This window comes from Triticum aestivum, chromosome 7B, assembly GCF_018294505.1.
Source record: "Triticum aestivum cultivar Chinese Spring chromosome 7B, IWGSC CS RefSeq v2.1, whole genome shotgun sequence".
Taxonomy (NCBI): domain Eukaryota; kingdom Viridiplantae; phylum Streptophyta; class Magnoliopsida; order Poales; family Poaceae; genus Triticum; species Triticum aestivum.
In genome coordinates, this window is record NC_057813.1 from 393,083,489 (window position 1) to 393,101,271 (window position 17,783).

Below are 17,783 nucleotides of genomic sequence, written 5' to 3' on the forward strand. Positions count from 1 at the left end.
TCATGGCTTCAAGCCACTTTGCGGAATCTGGGCTCACCATCGCTTCTTCATAGTTCGTAGGTTCATCATGATCTAGTAGCATGACTTCCAGAACAGGATTACCGTACCACTCTGGCGCGGATCTTACTCTGGTTGATCTACGAGGTTCGGTAGTATCTTGATCTGAAGTTTCATGATCATTATCATTGGCTTCCTCACTAACTGGTGTAGGTGTTACTGAAACAGTTTTCTGTGATGAACTACTTTCCAGTAAGGGAGCAGGTACAGTTACCTCGTCAAGTTCTACTTTCCTCCCACTCACTTCTTTCGAGAGAAACTCCTTCTCTAGAAAGGATCCATTCTTAGCAACGAATGTCTTGCCTTCGGATCTATGATAGAAGGTGTACCCAACAGTTTCCTTTGGGTATCCTATGAAGACACATTTCTCCGATTTGGGTTCGAGCTTATCAGGTTGAAGCTTTTTCACATAAGCATCGCAGCCCCAAACTTTAAGAAACGACAACTTTGGTTTCTTGCCAAACCACAGTTCATAAGGCGTCGTCTCAACGGATTTTGATGGTGCCCTATTTAACGTGAATGCGGCCGTCTCTAAAGCATAACCCCAAAATGATAACGGTAAATCTGTAAGAGACATCATAGATCATACCATATCTAGTAAAGTACGATTACGACGTTCGGATACACCATTACGCTGTGGTGTTCCGGGTGGCGTGAGTTGCGAAACTATTCCACAGTTTTTCAAATGTACACCAAACTCGTAACTCAAATATTCTCCTCCACGATCAGATCGTAAAAACTTTATTTTCTTGTTACGATGATTTTCAACTTCACTCTGAAATTCTTTGAACTTTTCAAATGTTTCAGACTTATGCTTCATTAAGTAGATATATCCATATCTGCTTAAATCATCTGTGAAGGTAAGAAAATAACGATATCCGCCACGAGCCTCAATATTCATCGGACCACATACATCGGTATGTATGATTTCCAACAAATCTGTTGCTCTCTCCATAGTACCGGAGAACGGTGTTTTAGTCATCTTGCCCATGAGGCACGGTTCGCAAGTACCAAGTGATTCATAATCAAGTAGTTCCAAAAGTCCATCAGTATGGAGTTTTTTCATGCGCTTTACACCGATATGACCTAAACGACAGTGCCACAAATAAGTTGCACTTTCATTATCAACTCTGCAACTTTTGGCTTTAACATTATGAATATGTGTATTACTACTATCGAGATTCAATAAAAATAGACCACTCTTCAAGGGTGCATGACCATAAAAGATATTACTCATATAAATAGAACAACCATTATTCTCTGATTTAAATGAATAACTGTCTCGCATTAAACAAGATCCAGATATAATGTTCATGCTCAACGCTGGCACCAAATAACAATTATTTAGGTCTAATATTAATCCCGAAGGTAGATGTAGAGATAACGTGCCGACCACGATCACATCGACTTTGGAACCGTTTCCCACGCGCATCGTCACCTCGTCCTTTGCCAGTGCCCGCTTATTCCGTAGTCCCTGTTTCGAGTTGCAAATATTAGCAACATAACCAGTATCAAATACCCAGGTGCTACTGCGAGCTCTAGTAAGGTACACATCAATAACATGTATATCACATATACCTTTGTTCACCTTGCCATCCTTCTTATCCGCCAAATACTTGGGGCAGTTCCGCTTCCAGTGACCAGTCTGCTTGCAGTAGAAGCACTCAGTTTCAGGCTTAGGTCCAGACTTGGGTTTCTTCTCTTGAGCAGCAACTTGCTTGCCGTTCTTCTTGAAGTTCCCCTTCTTCTTCCCTTTGCCCTTTTTCTTGAAACTAGTGGTTTTGTTAACCATCAACACTTGATGCTCCTTCTTGATTTCTACCTCCGCAGCTTTCAGCATTGCGAAGAGCTCGGGAATAGTCTTGTTCATCCCTTGCATATTATAGTTCATCACGAAGCTCTTGTAGCTTGGTGGCAGTGATTGAAGAATTCTGTCAATGACGCAACCATCTGGAAGATTAACTCCCAATTGAATCAAGTGATTATTATACCCAGACATTTTGAGTATATGCTCACTGACAGAACTGTTCCCCTCCATCTTGCAGCTATAGAACTTATTGGAGACTTCATATCTCTCAATTCGGGCATTTGCTTGAAATATTAACTTCAACTCCTGGAACATCTCATATGCTCCATGACATTCAAAACGTCGTTGAAGTCCCGATTCTAAGCCGTAAAGCATGGCACATTGAACTATCGAGTAGTCATCAGCTTTGCTCTGCCAGACGTTCATAACATCTGGTGTTGCTCCAGCAGCAGGCCTGGCACCCAGCGGTGCTTCCAGGACGTAATTCTTCTGAGCAGCAATGAGGATAATCCTCAAGTTACGGACCCAGTCCGTGTAATTGCTACCATCATCTTTCAACTTTGCTTTCTCAAGGAACGCATTAAAATTCAACGGAACAACAGCACGAGCCATCTATCTACAATCAACATAAACAAGCAAGATACTATCAGGGACTAAGTTCATGATAAATTTAAGTTCAATTAATCATATTACTAAAGAACTCCCACTTAGATAGACATCCCTCTAATCCTCTAAGTGATTACGTGATCCAAATCAACTAAACCATAACCGATCATCACGTGAGATGGAGTAGTTTTCAATGGCGAACATTATTATGTTGATCATATCTACTATATGATTCACGCTCGACCTTTCGGTCTCCGTGTTCCGAGGCCATATCTGCATATGCTAGGCTCGTCAAGTTTAACCTGAGTATTCTGCTTGTGCAAAAACTGGCTTGCACCCGTTGTAGATGGACGTAGAGCTTATCACACCCGATCATCACGTGGTGTCTGGGCACGACGAACTTTGGCAATGGTGCATACTCAGGGAGAACACTTCTTGATAATTTAGTGAGAGATCATCTTATAATGCTACCGTCAATCAAAGCAAGATAAGATGCATAAAAAGATAAACATCACATGCAATCAATATAAGTGATATGATATGGCCATCATCATCTTGTGCCTGTGATCTCCATCTCCAAAGCACCGTCATGATCACCATCGTCACCGGCGCGACACCTTGATCTCCATCGTAGCATCGTTGTCGTCTCGCCAATCTTATGCTTTCACGACTATCACTACCGTTTAGCAATAAAGTAAAGCATTACATCGTGATTGCATTGCATACAATAAAGCGACAACCATATGGCTCCTGCCAGTTGCCGATAACTCGGTTACAAAACATGATCATCTCATACAATAAAATTCAGCATCATGCCTTGACCATATCACATCACAACATGCCCTGCAAAAACAAGTTAGACGTCCTCTACTTTGTTGTTGCATGTTTTACGTGGCTGCTACGGGCTTAAGTAAGAACCAATCTCACCTACGCATCAAAACCACAACGATAGTTTGTCAAATAGACTCCATTTTAACCTTCGCAAGGACTGGGCGTAGCCATACTTGGTTCAACTAAAGTTGGAGAGACAGTCGCCCGCAAGCCATCTCTGTGCAAAGCACGTCGAGGGAACCGGTCTCGCATAAGCGTACGCGTAAGGTTGGTCCGGGTCGTCTCGTCCAACAATACCGCCGAACCAAAGTATGACATGCTGGTAGGCAGTATGACTTGTATCGTCCACAACTCACTTGTGTTCTACTCGTGCATATAACATCAACATAAATAACCTAGGCTCGGATGCCACTGTTGGGTTTCGTAGTAATTTCAAAAAAAATTCCTACGCACACGCAAGATCATGTGATGCATAGCAACGAGGGGGAGAGTGTTGTCTACGTACCCAACGCAGACCGACTGCGAAAGCGATGACACGACGTAGAGGAAGTAGTCGTACGTCTTCGCGATCCAACCGATCAAGCACCGAAACTACGGCACCTCCGAGTTCGAGCACACGTTCAGCTCGATGACGATCCCCGGACTCCGATCCAGCAAAGTGTCGGGGAAGAGTTCCGTCAGCACGATGGCGTGGTGACGATCTTGATGAACTACAGCAGCAGGGCTTCGCCTAAACTCCGCTACAGTATTATCGAGGAATATGGTGGCAGGGGGCACCGCACACGGCTAAGGAACAGATCACATGGATCAACTTGTGTCTATGGGGTGCCCCCTGCCTCCGTATATAAAGGATCCAAGGGGGGAGAGGGGCGCCGGCCAGGGAGAGAGGCGCAGGAGGAGTCCTACTCCTTCCGGGAGTAGGACTCCCCTTCAATCCTATTCCAACTAGGATTCCCCGAGGGGGAAAGAGGGAGAGGGGGGCCGGCCACCTCCTCTAGTCCTAATAGGACTAGGGGAAGGGGGGAGGCGCGCAGCCCTTGTGGGCAGCCCTTTCACCTTTCCACTAAGGCCCATGAAGGCCCATATTGTTCCCGGGGGGTTCCGGTAACCTCCCGGTAACCCGGTAAAATCCCGATTTCACCCGGAACACTTCCGATGTCCAAACATAGGCTTCCAATATATCAATCTTTACGTCTCGACCATTTCGAGACTCCTCGTCATGTCCGTGATCACATCCGGGACTCTGAACAACCTTCGGTACATCAAAATGCATAAACTCATAATATAACTGTCATCGTAACCTTAAGCGTGCGGACCCTACGGGTTCGAGAACAATGTAGACATGACCGAGACACGTCTCCAGTCAATAACCAATAGCGGGACCTGGATGCCCATATTGGCTCCTACATATTCTACGAAGATCTTTATCGGTCAGACCGCATAACAACATACGTTGTTCCCTTTGTCATCGGTATGTTACTTGCCCGAGATTCGATCGTCGGTATCCAATACCTAGTTCAATCTCGTTACCGTCAAGTCTCTTTACTCGTTCTGTAATACATCATCTCACAACTAACATATTAGTTGTAATGCTTGCAAGGCTTATGTGATGTGTATTACCGAGAGGGCCCAGAGATACCTCTCCGACAATCGGAGTGACAAATCCTAATCTCGAAATACGCCAACCCAACATCTACCTTTGGAGACACCTGTAATGCTCCTTTATAATCACCCAGTTACGTTGTGACGTTTGGTAGCACCCAAAGTGTTCCTCCGGCAAACGAGAGTTGCATAATCTCAGTCATAGGAACATGTATAAGGCATGAAGAAAAGCAATAGCAACATACTAAACGATCGGGTGCTAAGCTAATGGAATGGGTCATGTCAATCAGATCATTCTACTAATGATGTGACCTCGTTAATCAAATAACAACTCATTGTTCATGGTCAGGAAACATAACCATCTTTGATTAACGAGCTAGTCAAGTAGAGGCATACTAGTGACACTTTGTTTGTCTATGTATTCACACATGTATTATGTTTCCGGCTAATACAATTCTAGCATGAATAATAAACATTTATCATGATTATAAGGAAATAAATAATAACTTTATTATTGCCTCTAGGGCATATTTCCTTCAATATGTATAAGATGTAAGCTTTCGGTGCATTTTAGACTACTAATTGGTGTAATCGAATATACAATACCAATGCAGATGATCAAATACCATTAATCAAATATACAAGCATATAATTAGTTTTTCCTGAATTCTAAAAAGTGCAGATGCACTAATTAGCGAAACTGAGCGGCCCGGCTCTCACACATGCATGCATGCAGTGTTGTGGTCTAAAATTTTGCCTTTATGCATGACATGGCAGATAATAATGACATATTCACGTGAGCAAGAGATTCCTTGTCTGATGGGTGTGCATGTGCGCTTATTTTGGGGTTTCAAATATTTGAAAAGTCATATCTTTCAAACCGTTCATCCAAATTCAGATCCGTCTTCACCGTTGGGTTCCTCGCGGCGAGATCTTTGAAACTAGATCCCCTATGAGTATGTTTTGACGAAAAAAAATTGATGCCAACTTTGGTGCTATATGGTGCAACTTTAATACTGCATTATGCAACTTTAATACTGAATGGTGCAACTTTTTTACAAACTTAGTTTTCGTAGCTGCATGATCCAATTTTCTATGAGGTTGCAACCTAACCATGAGAACATAATGTGCAACTAGTCTACTGTCCCGACCAACAACCTAGTAGTCGATGTGCAACCCTCATCCTTACTCATGGATGTGTAGTTTTTCATGCTTTGCACACCTTGCCCACCCCCCTACCAGTGCTATGTGTAACTTAGTCTGTTGTTCACGCCAACAGTTTATTAGTCGATGTGCAACTCATTCCCTTCCTTATTGTGGATATGTAGTTTCAGTTGGCGGAGGCAATATACGGAGTTGCACAAGTCCGCCACGCAGTTGGTCGGGCCAACATACGAAGTTGCACATCTCACAGGCAGGACTTTTTTGGCACACACACATATGCTCAGTTGGTGCGGCAATCTAGTCTAGTTGCACACACATTGATGTTTAGTTGGCAGGACACTAGTTGCACACATATATGCTCAGTTGGCGCGGCAATCTAGTCTAGTTGCACACACATTGATGTTTAGTTGGCAGGACTTTTTTGGCACACACACATATGCTCAGCTGGCGCGGCAATCTAATCTAGTTGCACACACATTGATGTTTAGTTGGCAAGACACTAGTTGCACACACATATGCTCAGTTGGCGCGGCAATCTAGTCTAGTTGCACACACATTGATGTTTAGTTGGCAGGAAGACTAGTTCGTCAAAACATCCCTATGCGGGATCTAGTTTCAAAGAGCACGTCGCGAAGATTCCAGCGGTGAAAACGGATCTTAATTCCGACACGCGGATTAAAAGTTATGCTTTTTTTAGTTTTTAAAACCACGAATTAAATACATCAAAGAATAAAACGCATGCACCGAAGGGATGGCTGTGCAGATATTTAAAGACCAAGTAAAAATCTTTCTTAATTAGGATGGTTAATTAGGAAGGGGACACAAAATTTCCAGTTTAGGCCGGGCGCTCGCGTAGGCTAAGCGAGCAGCCGGCCGCTCGCTAGACTTGGCCTTAGTTTTTTTGGGGGGAAACACAATACCAATGCAGATGATCACACAAACACACACGAAACAATCACCCCCTATGAACACCTCCAAGAGACTCAGCCGACAGATCTTGAGATTTTTTAAGTAGCCACACATGCCTCCTAGTTGATGGGCACACCATATCGCTGAAAGAGTATCGCCAAAAAAAGGTGGAATTTATCCAGGAAAATGGGATCACCCATGCCAAGTCTACGACTTGAACCCGGGTGGGCAGGTGTTGAGGGATTTTAAGTCGATCCTAATAGTGGTACTAGAGTGAGTACTGGAATTTGTAGTCGAGGGAACGTAACGTCAGGATGTCGGGGGTCTTGGACATAGAACACAAAGACACACGATATACCCAGGTTCAGGGCAAGTAGAAGCCCTACTTCCTACCTTGTTCTTTCCTTATCTATACCTACATAGCAGTCTCTCGTTCCCCTGCGTCGCTCCCGCGAGCGACCGAAGGGCTAACCCAAGCCGTCGGGGCCGAGCTCCCCTTCTCCCCCCACCTTCCCTCGCGGCCGCCGGGCAAAGCCCGGTCGGTGCTGGCAGCGGCGGGGCCTCTCTCTCCCGTGCACGATGGGGCTCGGCGCGGGCCGGCGCCGTCGCATGGTGGTGCAGCGCTTGGCCAGGGCAGAGCGGCGGTGGGCTGGCTCGACGACGACGGCGGCAGTGTGGGCCTCACCCAGTGTACGGGAGGGCTGGTCGTGGCGAGGCTTTGGCCTGGGGCGGCAGCTGGCGGCTGGGATCTGCCTAGAACCATCCCTGGGCGCCTTCGGGGCCTCGTGCCTGCTGCTCGGAGCGCCGGCCTGGTTGTGGTGGCCGGGGCTGCGGCGGCTGGTGCTCGGCAACTTGGGCGCGGTGGATGGGCGCGTCATGGTGGCAGATCGGGCCGACAGCGGCGGCCCGGCCAGATCTGTCCTCGCGGCAGCGTGGGCCGTGGTCAGCTAGGTCTGCGGGTGGCTGCCTTGACCGGGGCCGTATCGGCTCGTCGGGGTGGCGGCGCAATGGTGGAGGTTCGACCCTCTCATCCTGCTTCATGGGGCTCGGATCTGCGGTTGGAGGCGTGTCCGGCGGTGGTGCACGGCAACTCAACGTGCTCGTCTTTGGCTGGCCATGGGGCTAGGGGCGCTTCGGAGAGATGGAAGGGGTACCTACACGGGTCTTTTTGTCGCCGGGGGCGGCCTGTACCCGGTTCAAGAAATGGCGAGGTCTCTGCGGCTTGGCCAGCAGCCGCCGGTGGCCTTCCCCTCCCCCGCTCCGGCCGGCTGGGCCTCGTTCTTGGCCAAAGGTGGCACTTTGCCGACAACAGTGCCGGTGAACCATGGTGTAGGTGGCGGGATGGTCTTGCATGCCGGGGCGGCGGCTCTGGTGGTGGCAGCGCCGGCTCGCGGGCGGAGCCCGTGGCTCAGGTGCTGCCCAGTGGCCATGGTTGTGTAGGTGGCGTGGTGGCCGGGGTGTGACATTCGGTGGCGGTGGTGCGGCGTTCGTCCCATTTGCCGGTCGTGGTGAGCTATGGCCGGGCTGAAAACCTATTTTTTTCTTCGGGCAGTCCAGCGGCGGCGATTTCATCCCCTTCTTGAAGGCGTCGTCGCGGCTCTCGTCGCCCATCGTGTAGCTCCAAGGGAAACCCTGATCCTCGGATCGAGCGGTGGCGGCGTTATGGTGTCGTGACGTTCCTGAAGGCACCACCTTGGAACTCATGGTTCGTCATATGCGGCTTCGTCTCCTCAAGGTGGCGTGTTCATGGTGGAGGACCCCGGTAACTCTTGTATCGGGGGTGGTGTTGCTGCGCTCATTTCCCACGTATCCGGCCTTGGGTGTGTGCCTGTGTTGGGGTGGCGTGTGTTTGTATCGGGTTGTCGATGATCGTTGCTTTATATATTATAAAGCGGGGCAAAAGCCTTTTTCGGTTATCTATTTATACCTACTAATAAAAGGAGGTGCGTTTCTCTTAATTTTTGGTCAGTTCACCCTATAAAGTTATTTTTCTCGTGCCTATCTTCTGAGGTGGTACTAAAAAATTTGTCCGTCCACGCATAAATAAATTTTTGGGTTTGGCCTTCAATCCATGCAGTCAAGGGGCCTGGTCCACATCTTTTCTTTTTTCATGCGATTGGGCCACAGGGTGTCAGTCCCTAACATGGGCCAAGGGGCATGCTCCGCGTCTTCTTTTCCTTTAGATTAGGCCGCAAGGAAAAAAATAAATGCACAAAAAATTAGCGTTTTCTTTGTAACCTATGCTCCGAGTAGGCTGGCTGCAGTTACATTACGCATGCTGCGTTGGGCCTTTGTTGGGCTTGAAGAAAAACCACGAACTCAATAAGTCAGCTCTTCCTATTATCATAGAATAGTATTACTCACACTCTTAGAACCAAAACCACCAATTTATATACTCCTTGGAGTTACCTGTTATCAATCAACTCAATAGGTTGGCTTGGGAATCAATAAGTGGAGGATGCGGATGATGATGTGAGAAGAAGAAAGTGAGTCCCGCAAAAGGAAGGAATATGTTGTCCTATGTGGGCTAATTAAGTGGTGTGCAATTAAACAACTTGTTGCATAATCAAAGGAGGTTGCACCCTGTACATATTGGGATTCAGTAAATGGACGTATGAAATGGGTAACAATGTCTCTCGTTGCAACGCACGGGCATTTGTGCTAGTATACATAAAGAATATAGAGGATTACAATATAGAGGGAGGGACTCGACGAGTCAGGAAGACTCAACAAGTTGTGATGATGGTGGTGATTTTGATGTGAAACGCCTGAACTTTCTGTGTGTCGTAGCCTCGTAGGCTAAAACTAGGGCAAGGGAGAGCTCCCCTTCTTTGATACCCCTAATACTCCTTATATAGCACTAGTTATGGAAGGCTCCATGTCGATGCGATCGGTCGTGCAAGGATTTGAGTCACACACAGTGTCGGTGTATAACATGATTTGGTCCTTTTCCTATGTTCCGCGGACTATTCTCCTTCTCCCTTGCTATCATTCGATGAAACGTCTTCTCATGAGGCAGTGGCACTTCCCCGTGGGTCGAGATGCTATCCTTGGGCCTTTTGGAGGCCATTGTGGCGGTGATGGATTAGAGAAGATATTGACGGAGAAGCGGAGTTGAAGTTTGATGCGATTAGAGCATCACCAGCCGGACATAGCTAATTTGGACCCCTATAGGTCCGTCGACAGCACCGGCCTGCCCATTTGTTCGTGTACACAACCCTCCCTCTCATATCCAAACCCCCAAATCCATACACAAGCATGCAACATAGAACACACGTACTTCCATTTCTAGCACATAGTCCAGACATTGCATAGGGGAGTTCATACATACCATGAGACTACCAAAATGATGGCATGTTATACTAGTTCTTCATAAATAAATTGAGACTATATAGATAGGGGAAGTTCATCACCGACGGCCACCCTTGCCCTTGCCCTTGTCCTATTTTCACAAAACTAGCGGTCGAGGACGCAATAGGGGTTCATGCGGATCTGCTCGGCGAGCTGGATGTGTCAGATGCGACATCAGCCATCTTCACATCCTCTCTCGGGGGAAGGTCAACGATCGCACGAGCGGGTCAGGCTTGCCGCTTCGCCAAGATCCGGGCACGGGCATCCTCCTCGGCCTTCGTCTCGACGGCACGCGGCGACTCCGCGACGTGGCGCGCCTTCGCTCTCTCACGGTGGGCACACCATGCATCGACCTCGGACGCACCACCATAGCTGATGCATCCGGTGCATCCTGGCCATGGGCATTGCTGCCATTGACCTCGAAGGGACAAGGACCCAGCTCTGGGGAGCCTCAGAGCATCTCTCGGTGGTGTGCTGGGACCTCGACTCGACATGCGCCTGAGGGTGATAGAGCAAACAAGGGACGCGAGCTTACATTGGATGCGGCGCCACCACTGGATCCCAGCCAGAGTGGCGAAGAAGGTGCTCGACCGGTGGATCCGCGATAGGGCGACTCCAACGACGGAGCTCGGCTATCCACCCGAGACAGGCGGACCGCAAGCTAGATGACTATGTCCTCCTCATCCAAGCAGGCGCAAGCTCCCAGTCGATGGATCCAGACCGACCGGACTCAGGTCCACTGCTTGCCATGCTGGATATGGCCAGAGAGGAGCGAAGAGGTGAGGAACGGAGCAAGGCTGAAAGCAGAGTGAACCGAGACAAATGGCTAGGGTTTGGTGGGGTCAGGGTGGGCCGTTTCGATGTGGCAGACGTGCCCTGGTGTGTCCGGCGGCCCCAAATCCTTGATAAGGGGATGCTGGACAACCCGGACAGGTATGGAGGGTCCGGTTGGGTGGCATTTTTCTGTTTGGGCCAAGTCCTGGCTTTTTGCCCGGACATATGGGGGGGGAGGGGGTCCGGTTGGAGATGCTCTTAGAGCCTCTCTAGCTGATCCCCTATCCCATAATGCCAAAACATATCTCCTATCTCAAAAAGTTATATGTTTTGAGGGTATCAAACTTGTCTTCATCTAGCGGAACCGCTAAAACTTAATCCCTTAAAACAATTTACCAATTCATCCAACCATCTTCAAACTTATCATAACATTTGAAAACTTGATTATTCAAGTACACACAATTCAAGTACATATAAAATTAATTGTTCTCAAACTTAAGCATTCAAATTCAAACACAATACACCATCCAAATGAACTAAGAACCCAAATAAACATGATGAAAGCACAAAAATCAAGTGCTATAAAGTCGCCAATGGTGCTCCATAAGATCTTGAAGTTGGTTGTGAGCTTCTCGGTTCTTGATCCTTCAGTGTGCTTGCAGGAATGCTTCGATTCTATTTCTACTATGTTCTAGCCCACTTGGACACCATTGTAGAGATATTGAAAATCCTCTGGGTCCTCTTTCTCATCCTTGATGATAGTGTTGTGCAAGATAACACATGTTGTTATGATTTGCCATAGGATCCGAGGCTTTCAACATTCACTAGGGCCATGGACAACTGCAAAGCGTGTTTGAAGCACACCAAAAGCTCTCACCATCCTTTCTCGTAGATTCTTGGCACGTTGCAAAATGAGATTTGTGTGTCCTTCAGGATGGTGGACTGTCTTCACAAATGTGGCCCCTGGAGAATAGATGACATCGGCAAGGTAGTATCTCCATTGGCAACATAGTTGCAAGGTGAATTGTCACTAGCGACAAGCCTTGAAACAAGAGGAGATTGTTGGAGGACATTGAGATCATTGTGAGAGTCGGGCATCCCAAAGTATGCGTGCCAAATTCACTGACTGGTCATGGGATGCAACTGCCTTAAGAATGATGGTTGGATCATGGCAATGCCCTTTGTACTGATCTTGCCATGCGACAGGACAATTCTTCCATGTCCAATTCATACAGTCAATGGATCCAAGCATCCCTTGACAACCTCTCTCTTCATTTTCTGCCATGAGCCTCTCGGTATCTTCATTAGTGGAAGCCCTCAAGTACTCCGGTCCACAAATCTCGATCACAACTGCGTAGAATCGTCTCACACACTCGAGGATGAGAACTTCCCCAATGCGAACCTAGTCATTAATGGCACCGGTCAGACATCCATACATGCCCGCTATAACCTTCACCAATGAACTTGCACTTGATGTTCCCGCTGCACTCCTTCTCAGTTGAAAGCAACGATCCTGTTTTTCCATAGCTTTTACAATGGTGTTGAAGAGATCCAGGTGTATACGGAATCGATGCCAAAAAAATTAAGGCGGGTATATTGTATTACATAAAGAAATCCCTCATAAGACCATCATGACCCATGATGCTATCTCGAAGAAACAACCTTTGACCAAACTGGAACCACGCCTCGGTCTCCTAAAATCTTCCTCCATAGCAACCACGGAAGTCGCCAACTCAAATTCATCCTCTTCTTCTTCTTCCCGCGACGATGAATCTTCGAAGATTATCTCCCACAACATCTTGATCTACACATTGGAGAACTTAATGATCCATTTGAGACCTTTCTTCGATGAAAAACAGGAAAAAATGTTTTAAACAAAACATAAAGGCAATTTGACAAACACCTTGTTGGTGGACGGGGTCGGAGAGGCGGCGCCCGACGACGTAGCTCGAGCTAGGTCCGAATGGCGGTGGAGGACACTAGCGACACTGCCTAGTAAGCCACAGAGGGGATTCCTGCGCGTGGAGGCGACGAACTTCGTCCAGGATGTAGGGGCAGCGACAGTGGCGGCGACGGCACTCTACTTAGCGGTTCTGATGCCGTCGGCCGTGTAGGGCTTGCGCTTGACCTTTCTACGCCATCTCCAAGGTCAGACGGTTCAATTCCCGTCGAAAACAAACCTCGTGGCGACCGGGCAGAGTTACACAACGCCTGCGTCGTCGGAGGCGAAAATACCGATTCCGGCACCGATGAATTTGGAGAAGGTGCGGGAGAGGGCAGCGGGGCTGCGAGATGGTGGCACGGAACAGCTCCGTCGTCCGAGGGTCGACGACAGTGAGAGGCAAGTCGGCGCTGGGGGAAGGTCGGCTGGCCACCTAAATATCCTAAGAAACTGCATATCCAGAGTAAAAATTGGATGGATGGTTGCATTTTAAGGGATGGAAAGTTATATTTTGAGGGATATGTTAGATAGGGCTTAATCCCTGAAATCAGAATTTTTCCACCAAATATAATTTTTGGGGATCTGCTAGAGATGCTCTTAAGTTGGTTGCTACAAATCTTAAGTTGGTTGACTATTATGTACTATTAAAGGGGGAGTTGGTAGGTTCGCCTCACCTCCTCCCTCGTTTTTTCCTCCACATTCCCCCTGCTTTTTGGTTTCCTGTTGATTGTTTTGGTAATCTTAACCGATATCACACAAAATAAAAACGTAAATGGAGTAAATTAGAATAATCTAAACCAAATCGATACTTTTCCAAAACCACATCCTACATTAACTCGATCAATCAAATCAAATCTTACCAAAATCGATACCTCAACTAAACCACAACTTTTCTTGTCTTCCTCTACCCATACCCAAATCAAATCTTACCAAAATCTTAACTAAATCAAAACTTTCCTTGCCTTCACTTACCCATATGTAAAAAAAGGGCAACCTGGTGCATGTAGCTCCCGCTTGCGCAGGGTCCAGGGAAGGGTCCGACCACTTTGGGTCTATAGTACGCAGCCTTTCCCTACATTTCTGTAAGAGGCAGCCTTTCCAGGACTTACCCATACGTAAATCAAATTAAATCTTACAAAAATCTAGAATATGGTGAGTGTAAGGTATATGTCGGACAAGATTGATGTTGAACCACTAGAATATTTATGTCCCCGTTGCAGCACATGTGCAATTAGCTAGTATTATAAATATATCAGTTAGGATGGTCTTAAAAATTAGAAGTGTGGATTAAAACAGTCAAGACTTTTACATTTAATAGTAGATATAGTTACCTGATGATCTCGCCTTGAGTGATCAAAATAAACCTTCATGCGGTGCCTCAATCTCTGAAGCCTCTGTTCCTGTAAATGGCCGGCCAAAAACAGTTAGCTAGTTTGTGTCTTATACAGCTAAATAGTTCTCTGAATTGGGCCATTCAAGTTAACACATTCGAAGACAAAATATTATGAAGAGAACTATGACTTGGCCGCTTAAATTGTCATGTCTATCCTGCAGAGTTTGATTGTGCATGGAAGGTCACAGACTACTACCCAAAACCCGTTGCACATGGGGAGAGGCTAAAGACACAAAAACAAAAAGGTTAGCTATCAAGGCTAAAGACACGCTGATGAACATGTTGTGGTATTTGCTATCTTAAATACTGGTAAATTCAATGATCAGTGGATTTCTTTACCCCGAAAGGAAAAAAACTGTTAACAAATCTTTGCAACGTTCTGATATAACAAACCTGCACTGGCGTAAGGTTCACGCATATTCGCTCATATGCCCCTTTCCTTTTGATGCATACACAAGAGAGACTTTTCCCTATCCATCTTGGTGATCCACATGACGCCTCATCTGCACAAGAATAGGCACATTCCATTAATAAACACTGAACATCAAACTATCGAAATAAAGAATTTTTATAATACTCCCTCCGTCCCAAAATAAGTGTCATGGTTTTGAACTAAAACCACGACACTTATTTTGGGACGGAGGGAGTACTTAGAAATAATTTCATAATAACCAATGCAAAATGACTAATAAATACATACTTTGTGATTGTCATGTGCATGCTGGAGCAACACAAAAACAAAGTTAGCTATCAAGGCGAAAGACACGCTGACGAACCTTTGTGGTTTATGCTATCTTAGTAAAGTAATATAAGACCTTTTAGAGCACTAAAGTAGTGATCTAAAAGGTCTTGTATTACTTTACAGAGGGAGTATTTTTTGCCGGGAATCTTAAATACTGTACTAGCTTGTGTTTCTTATAAGCTAATGGATCCATTATGATAAGATCAGACAAGGAAAATATTTTTGTAGCCTACCTAACTTATACTACTCCGCACATTGTGCTACATGTTCATAATCTCAGATACAACCCAACACCAAGACCCCCTATAATTTCTCACCAAACGCTCTCTGATTGATCGACAAACTGTGGAATAGGGCAATCAAGGTTGAGATTTCCTACCAAATCAGCTGCGCACCACGATTACTTTATGTGTGAACCTGACTGAAACTAAGCTTCCCAAAAGCGCAAGCAACTGTTAGCATGCCATACTGTTCAAGCAATGGACAAACATTTGTTGTGGATGTGCAATCACAATTGATTGATGTGGGCAAGTCATATGTAATCTTAGAACCAAAGGGCCGCAACAAGGGGCCATAATTTGGTAGTACTCCCTCTGTTCCTAAATATACGTCTTTTTAGAGATTCTACTATGGATTACATACGGAGCAAAATGAGTGAATCTACACTCTAAGATATGTCTATATACATCCGTATGTAGCCCGCATTGAAATCTCTAAAAAGACTTACATTTAGAAACAGCGTGAGTAGTACCGAATTAGCATGAAAAGAGTGGAGAGGAGCATACAAAGTAAATCTGACGGCTTTAAAGTTCCTACAAAAACTAATACTAGGTGTTGTCACGAGACTATAACAGGTAATAACTTTTATAGAAGTAGGTAATTCATTAATCTAGCATTGCAAGATTTGATGGAAGAGATCAAATATTTCACCTAAAAACATTTGGTCAACAAACTGCTAACGCCAAGACGGAGATCACCAGAACAATGGACGGAAAAAAAAAACACTGCAATGATTTCTTCATTGGTGTCCACGATGCAATGACAGAGACATAAGATTGGAAGCTCAGTACACCGTGAGTGGGGAGGATAAGGCTGGTCATAGTGGGGAGTAACTTATACTAGTGTCATGCATATGACACTAGTCTAAGTTACTACATTCATAGTGCAAAGTAACATAGTAGTAGTGTCATAGAGGACTTCATTAATTAGCTTGTAGACTATCTTGTCTTGGAAAGCGCTATGTTACAGTAACATATTATGTTACCACTTCTCATTAACTACATGCCACATAAGCAAAAATTTCTCGGAGTGCGCTATGTTACTTGCTAAGTTACTCCCACTATGACTAGCCTAAGAAGTTAAGAACCATGATTGAGCGACGACATTGTTCCCAAATGCGCAAGCGAGTAGCAGTACTTTCAGTGCGATTTCTCTAGGGACCTGCAATGCTGACTTTTGTTGCGCGTACTGAACATAAAAGATTGAGGCGACATCGATTGGCATGCACTTCACAGTGACATGACAAAAACTTAAACACACATCAATGCTTATTAAGATGTTGAAAATTGTAAACGGGGCAGGGTACCGTAGAAACTGTGATGCAGGACTACACCACCGGCAGAGTGGGAGAAAGGTAAGAACATACACAGCTATCAACAGAGGAAAGAAACTAGCATCAGCGATTCAGTAGCAGCAACCACAGCGCAATATTCGGGAAAAGGGGGAATATTCAGGAACAGCAAGAAATGGCAGAATAGGTTCCTGTAATGCAAAAAAAAGAACAGCTAAAACTACACGCAGACGCAGGCACCAACCAAACCAAACATTGCAAACAGGCAAAATTAAATAAATAAGCAAATGAGTGAAGGAAGGAAATGAATCTTACCGGGAGATCCAGCTGCCTGAGAGGAGCCACCGGAGCATCGCGCCACCGGCCCGGGCGGCATGAACGTCCTGACAGACAAGCATCCGCCGTGGCGGTGCTGCGTCTCAGCTGCCGCCGGCGTTGTGGCCGCCTCCATTCTCCTCCCCTGACCAGCAGATTATTGATCTTGCAAGGCTAGCTCGACTGCAACGTGTCGCCGACTTGCTGCTGCTGGTTCTTTCTTGCAGCAGAAGCGGCGGTGGCGGCGTTGTCGCTGAGAGGGGAGACGGGCGATGTATGCACAGAGGGAAGTTGGGAAAGAGAAATAATGAGAGAGCGGAGCGGGGCGACGGACGCAGGCGGACGGCACAGGCAGCGGCGGGCGTCGTGTAGCTGGCCGTTCCGCGGAGGAGCACGTCGCCTTGTGCCTTGTCCCCATCTCAACGGACGCAGACTGCGGCGCCACGATTTAAATAGAATGCTGAACTTATCCTATGGCCACTTTGCCACACAGGCGATGCAAATACACAGTACAGACACAAATCTTTATATATACACACATACACTCACTCTTTATATTTAATCAGACACATTATTTTGAGATTGACAAAATCGTCACAGACATCTTCATAGTCGACGGGAACATCTCCTTTCACTCAACGCACACTAGTGGAAGGCCTGAAATAAATTCAGAAAAATACGACATCACAAGGAACCTAACCATCTGAGTGACCCTCAGTT

At 46.3% G+C, this 17,783-nt stretch overlaps 1 protein-coding gene across 1 annotated transcript in view; it reads right to left on the reverse strand.

Annotated features, from left to right (window-relative positions):
- LOC123161079 (ELMO domain-containing protein A-like) overlaps window positions 1-17,463 on the reverse strand; it is a 29,961-nt gene extending 12,498 nt beyond the window's left edge. Inside the window, exons 1-3 of the mRNA XM_044578934.1 lie at window positions 17,064-17,463; window positions 14,830-14,939; window positions 14,375-14,443 (exon numbers count right to left, since the gene is read on the reverse strand). Coding sequence (XP_044434869.1) covers window positions 14,375-14,443; window positions 14,830-14,939; window positions 17,064-17,199 — 315 coding nt within the window. The 5' untranslated portion in view covers window positions 17,200-17,463. The remainder of the gene's footprint in view (window positions 1-14,374; window positions 14,444-14,829; window positions 14,940-17,063) is intronic.
- Window positions 17,464-17,783: the final 320 nt, after the last annotated feature.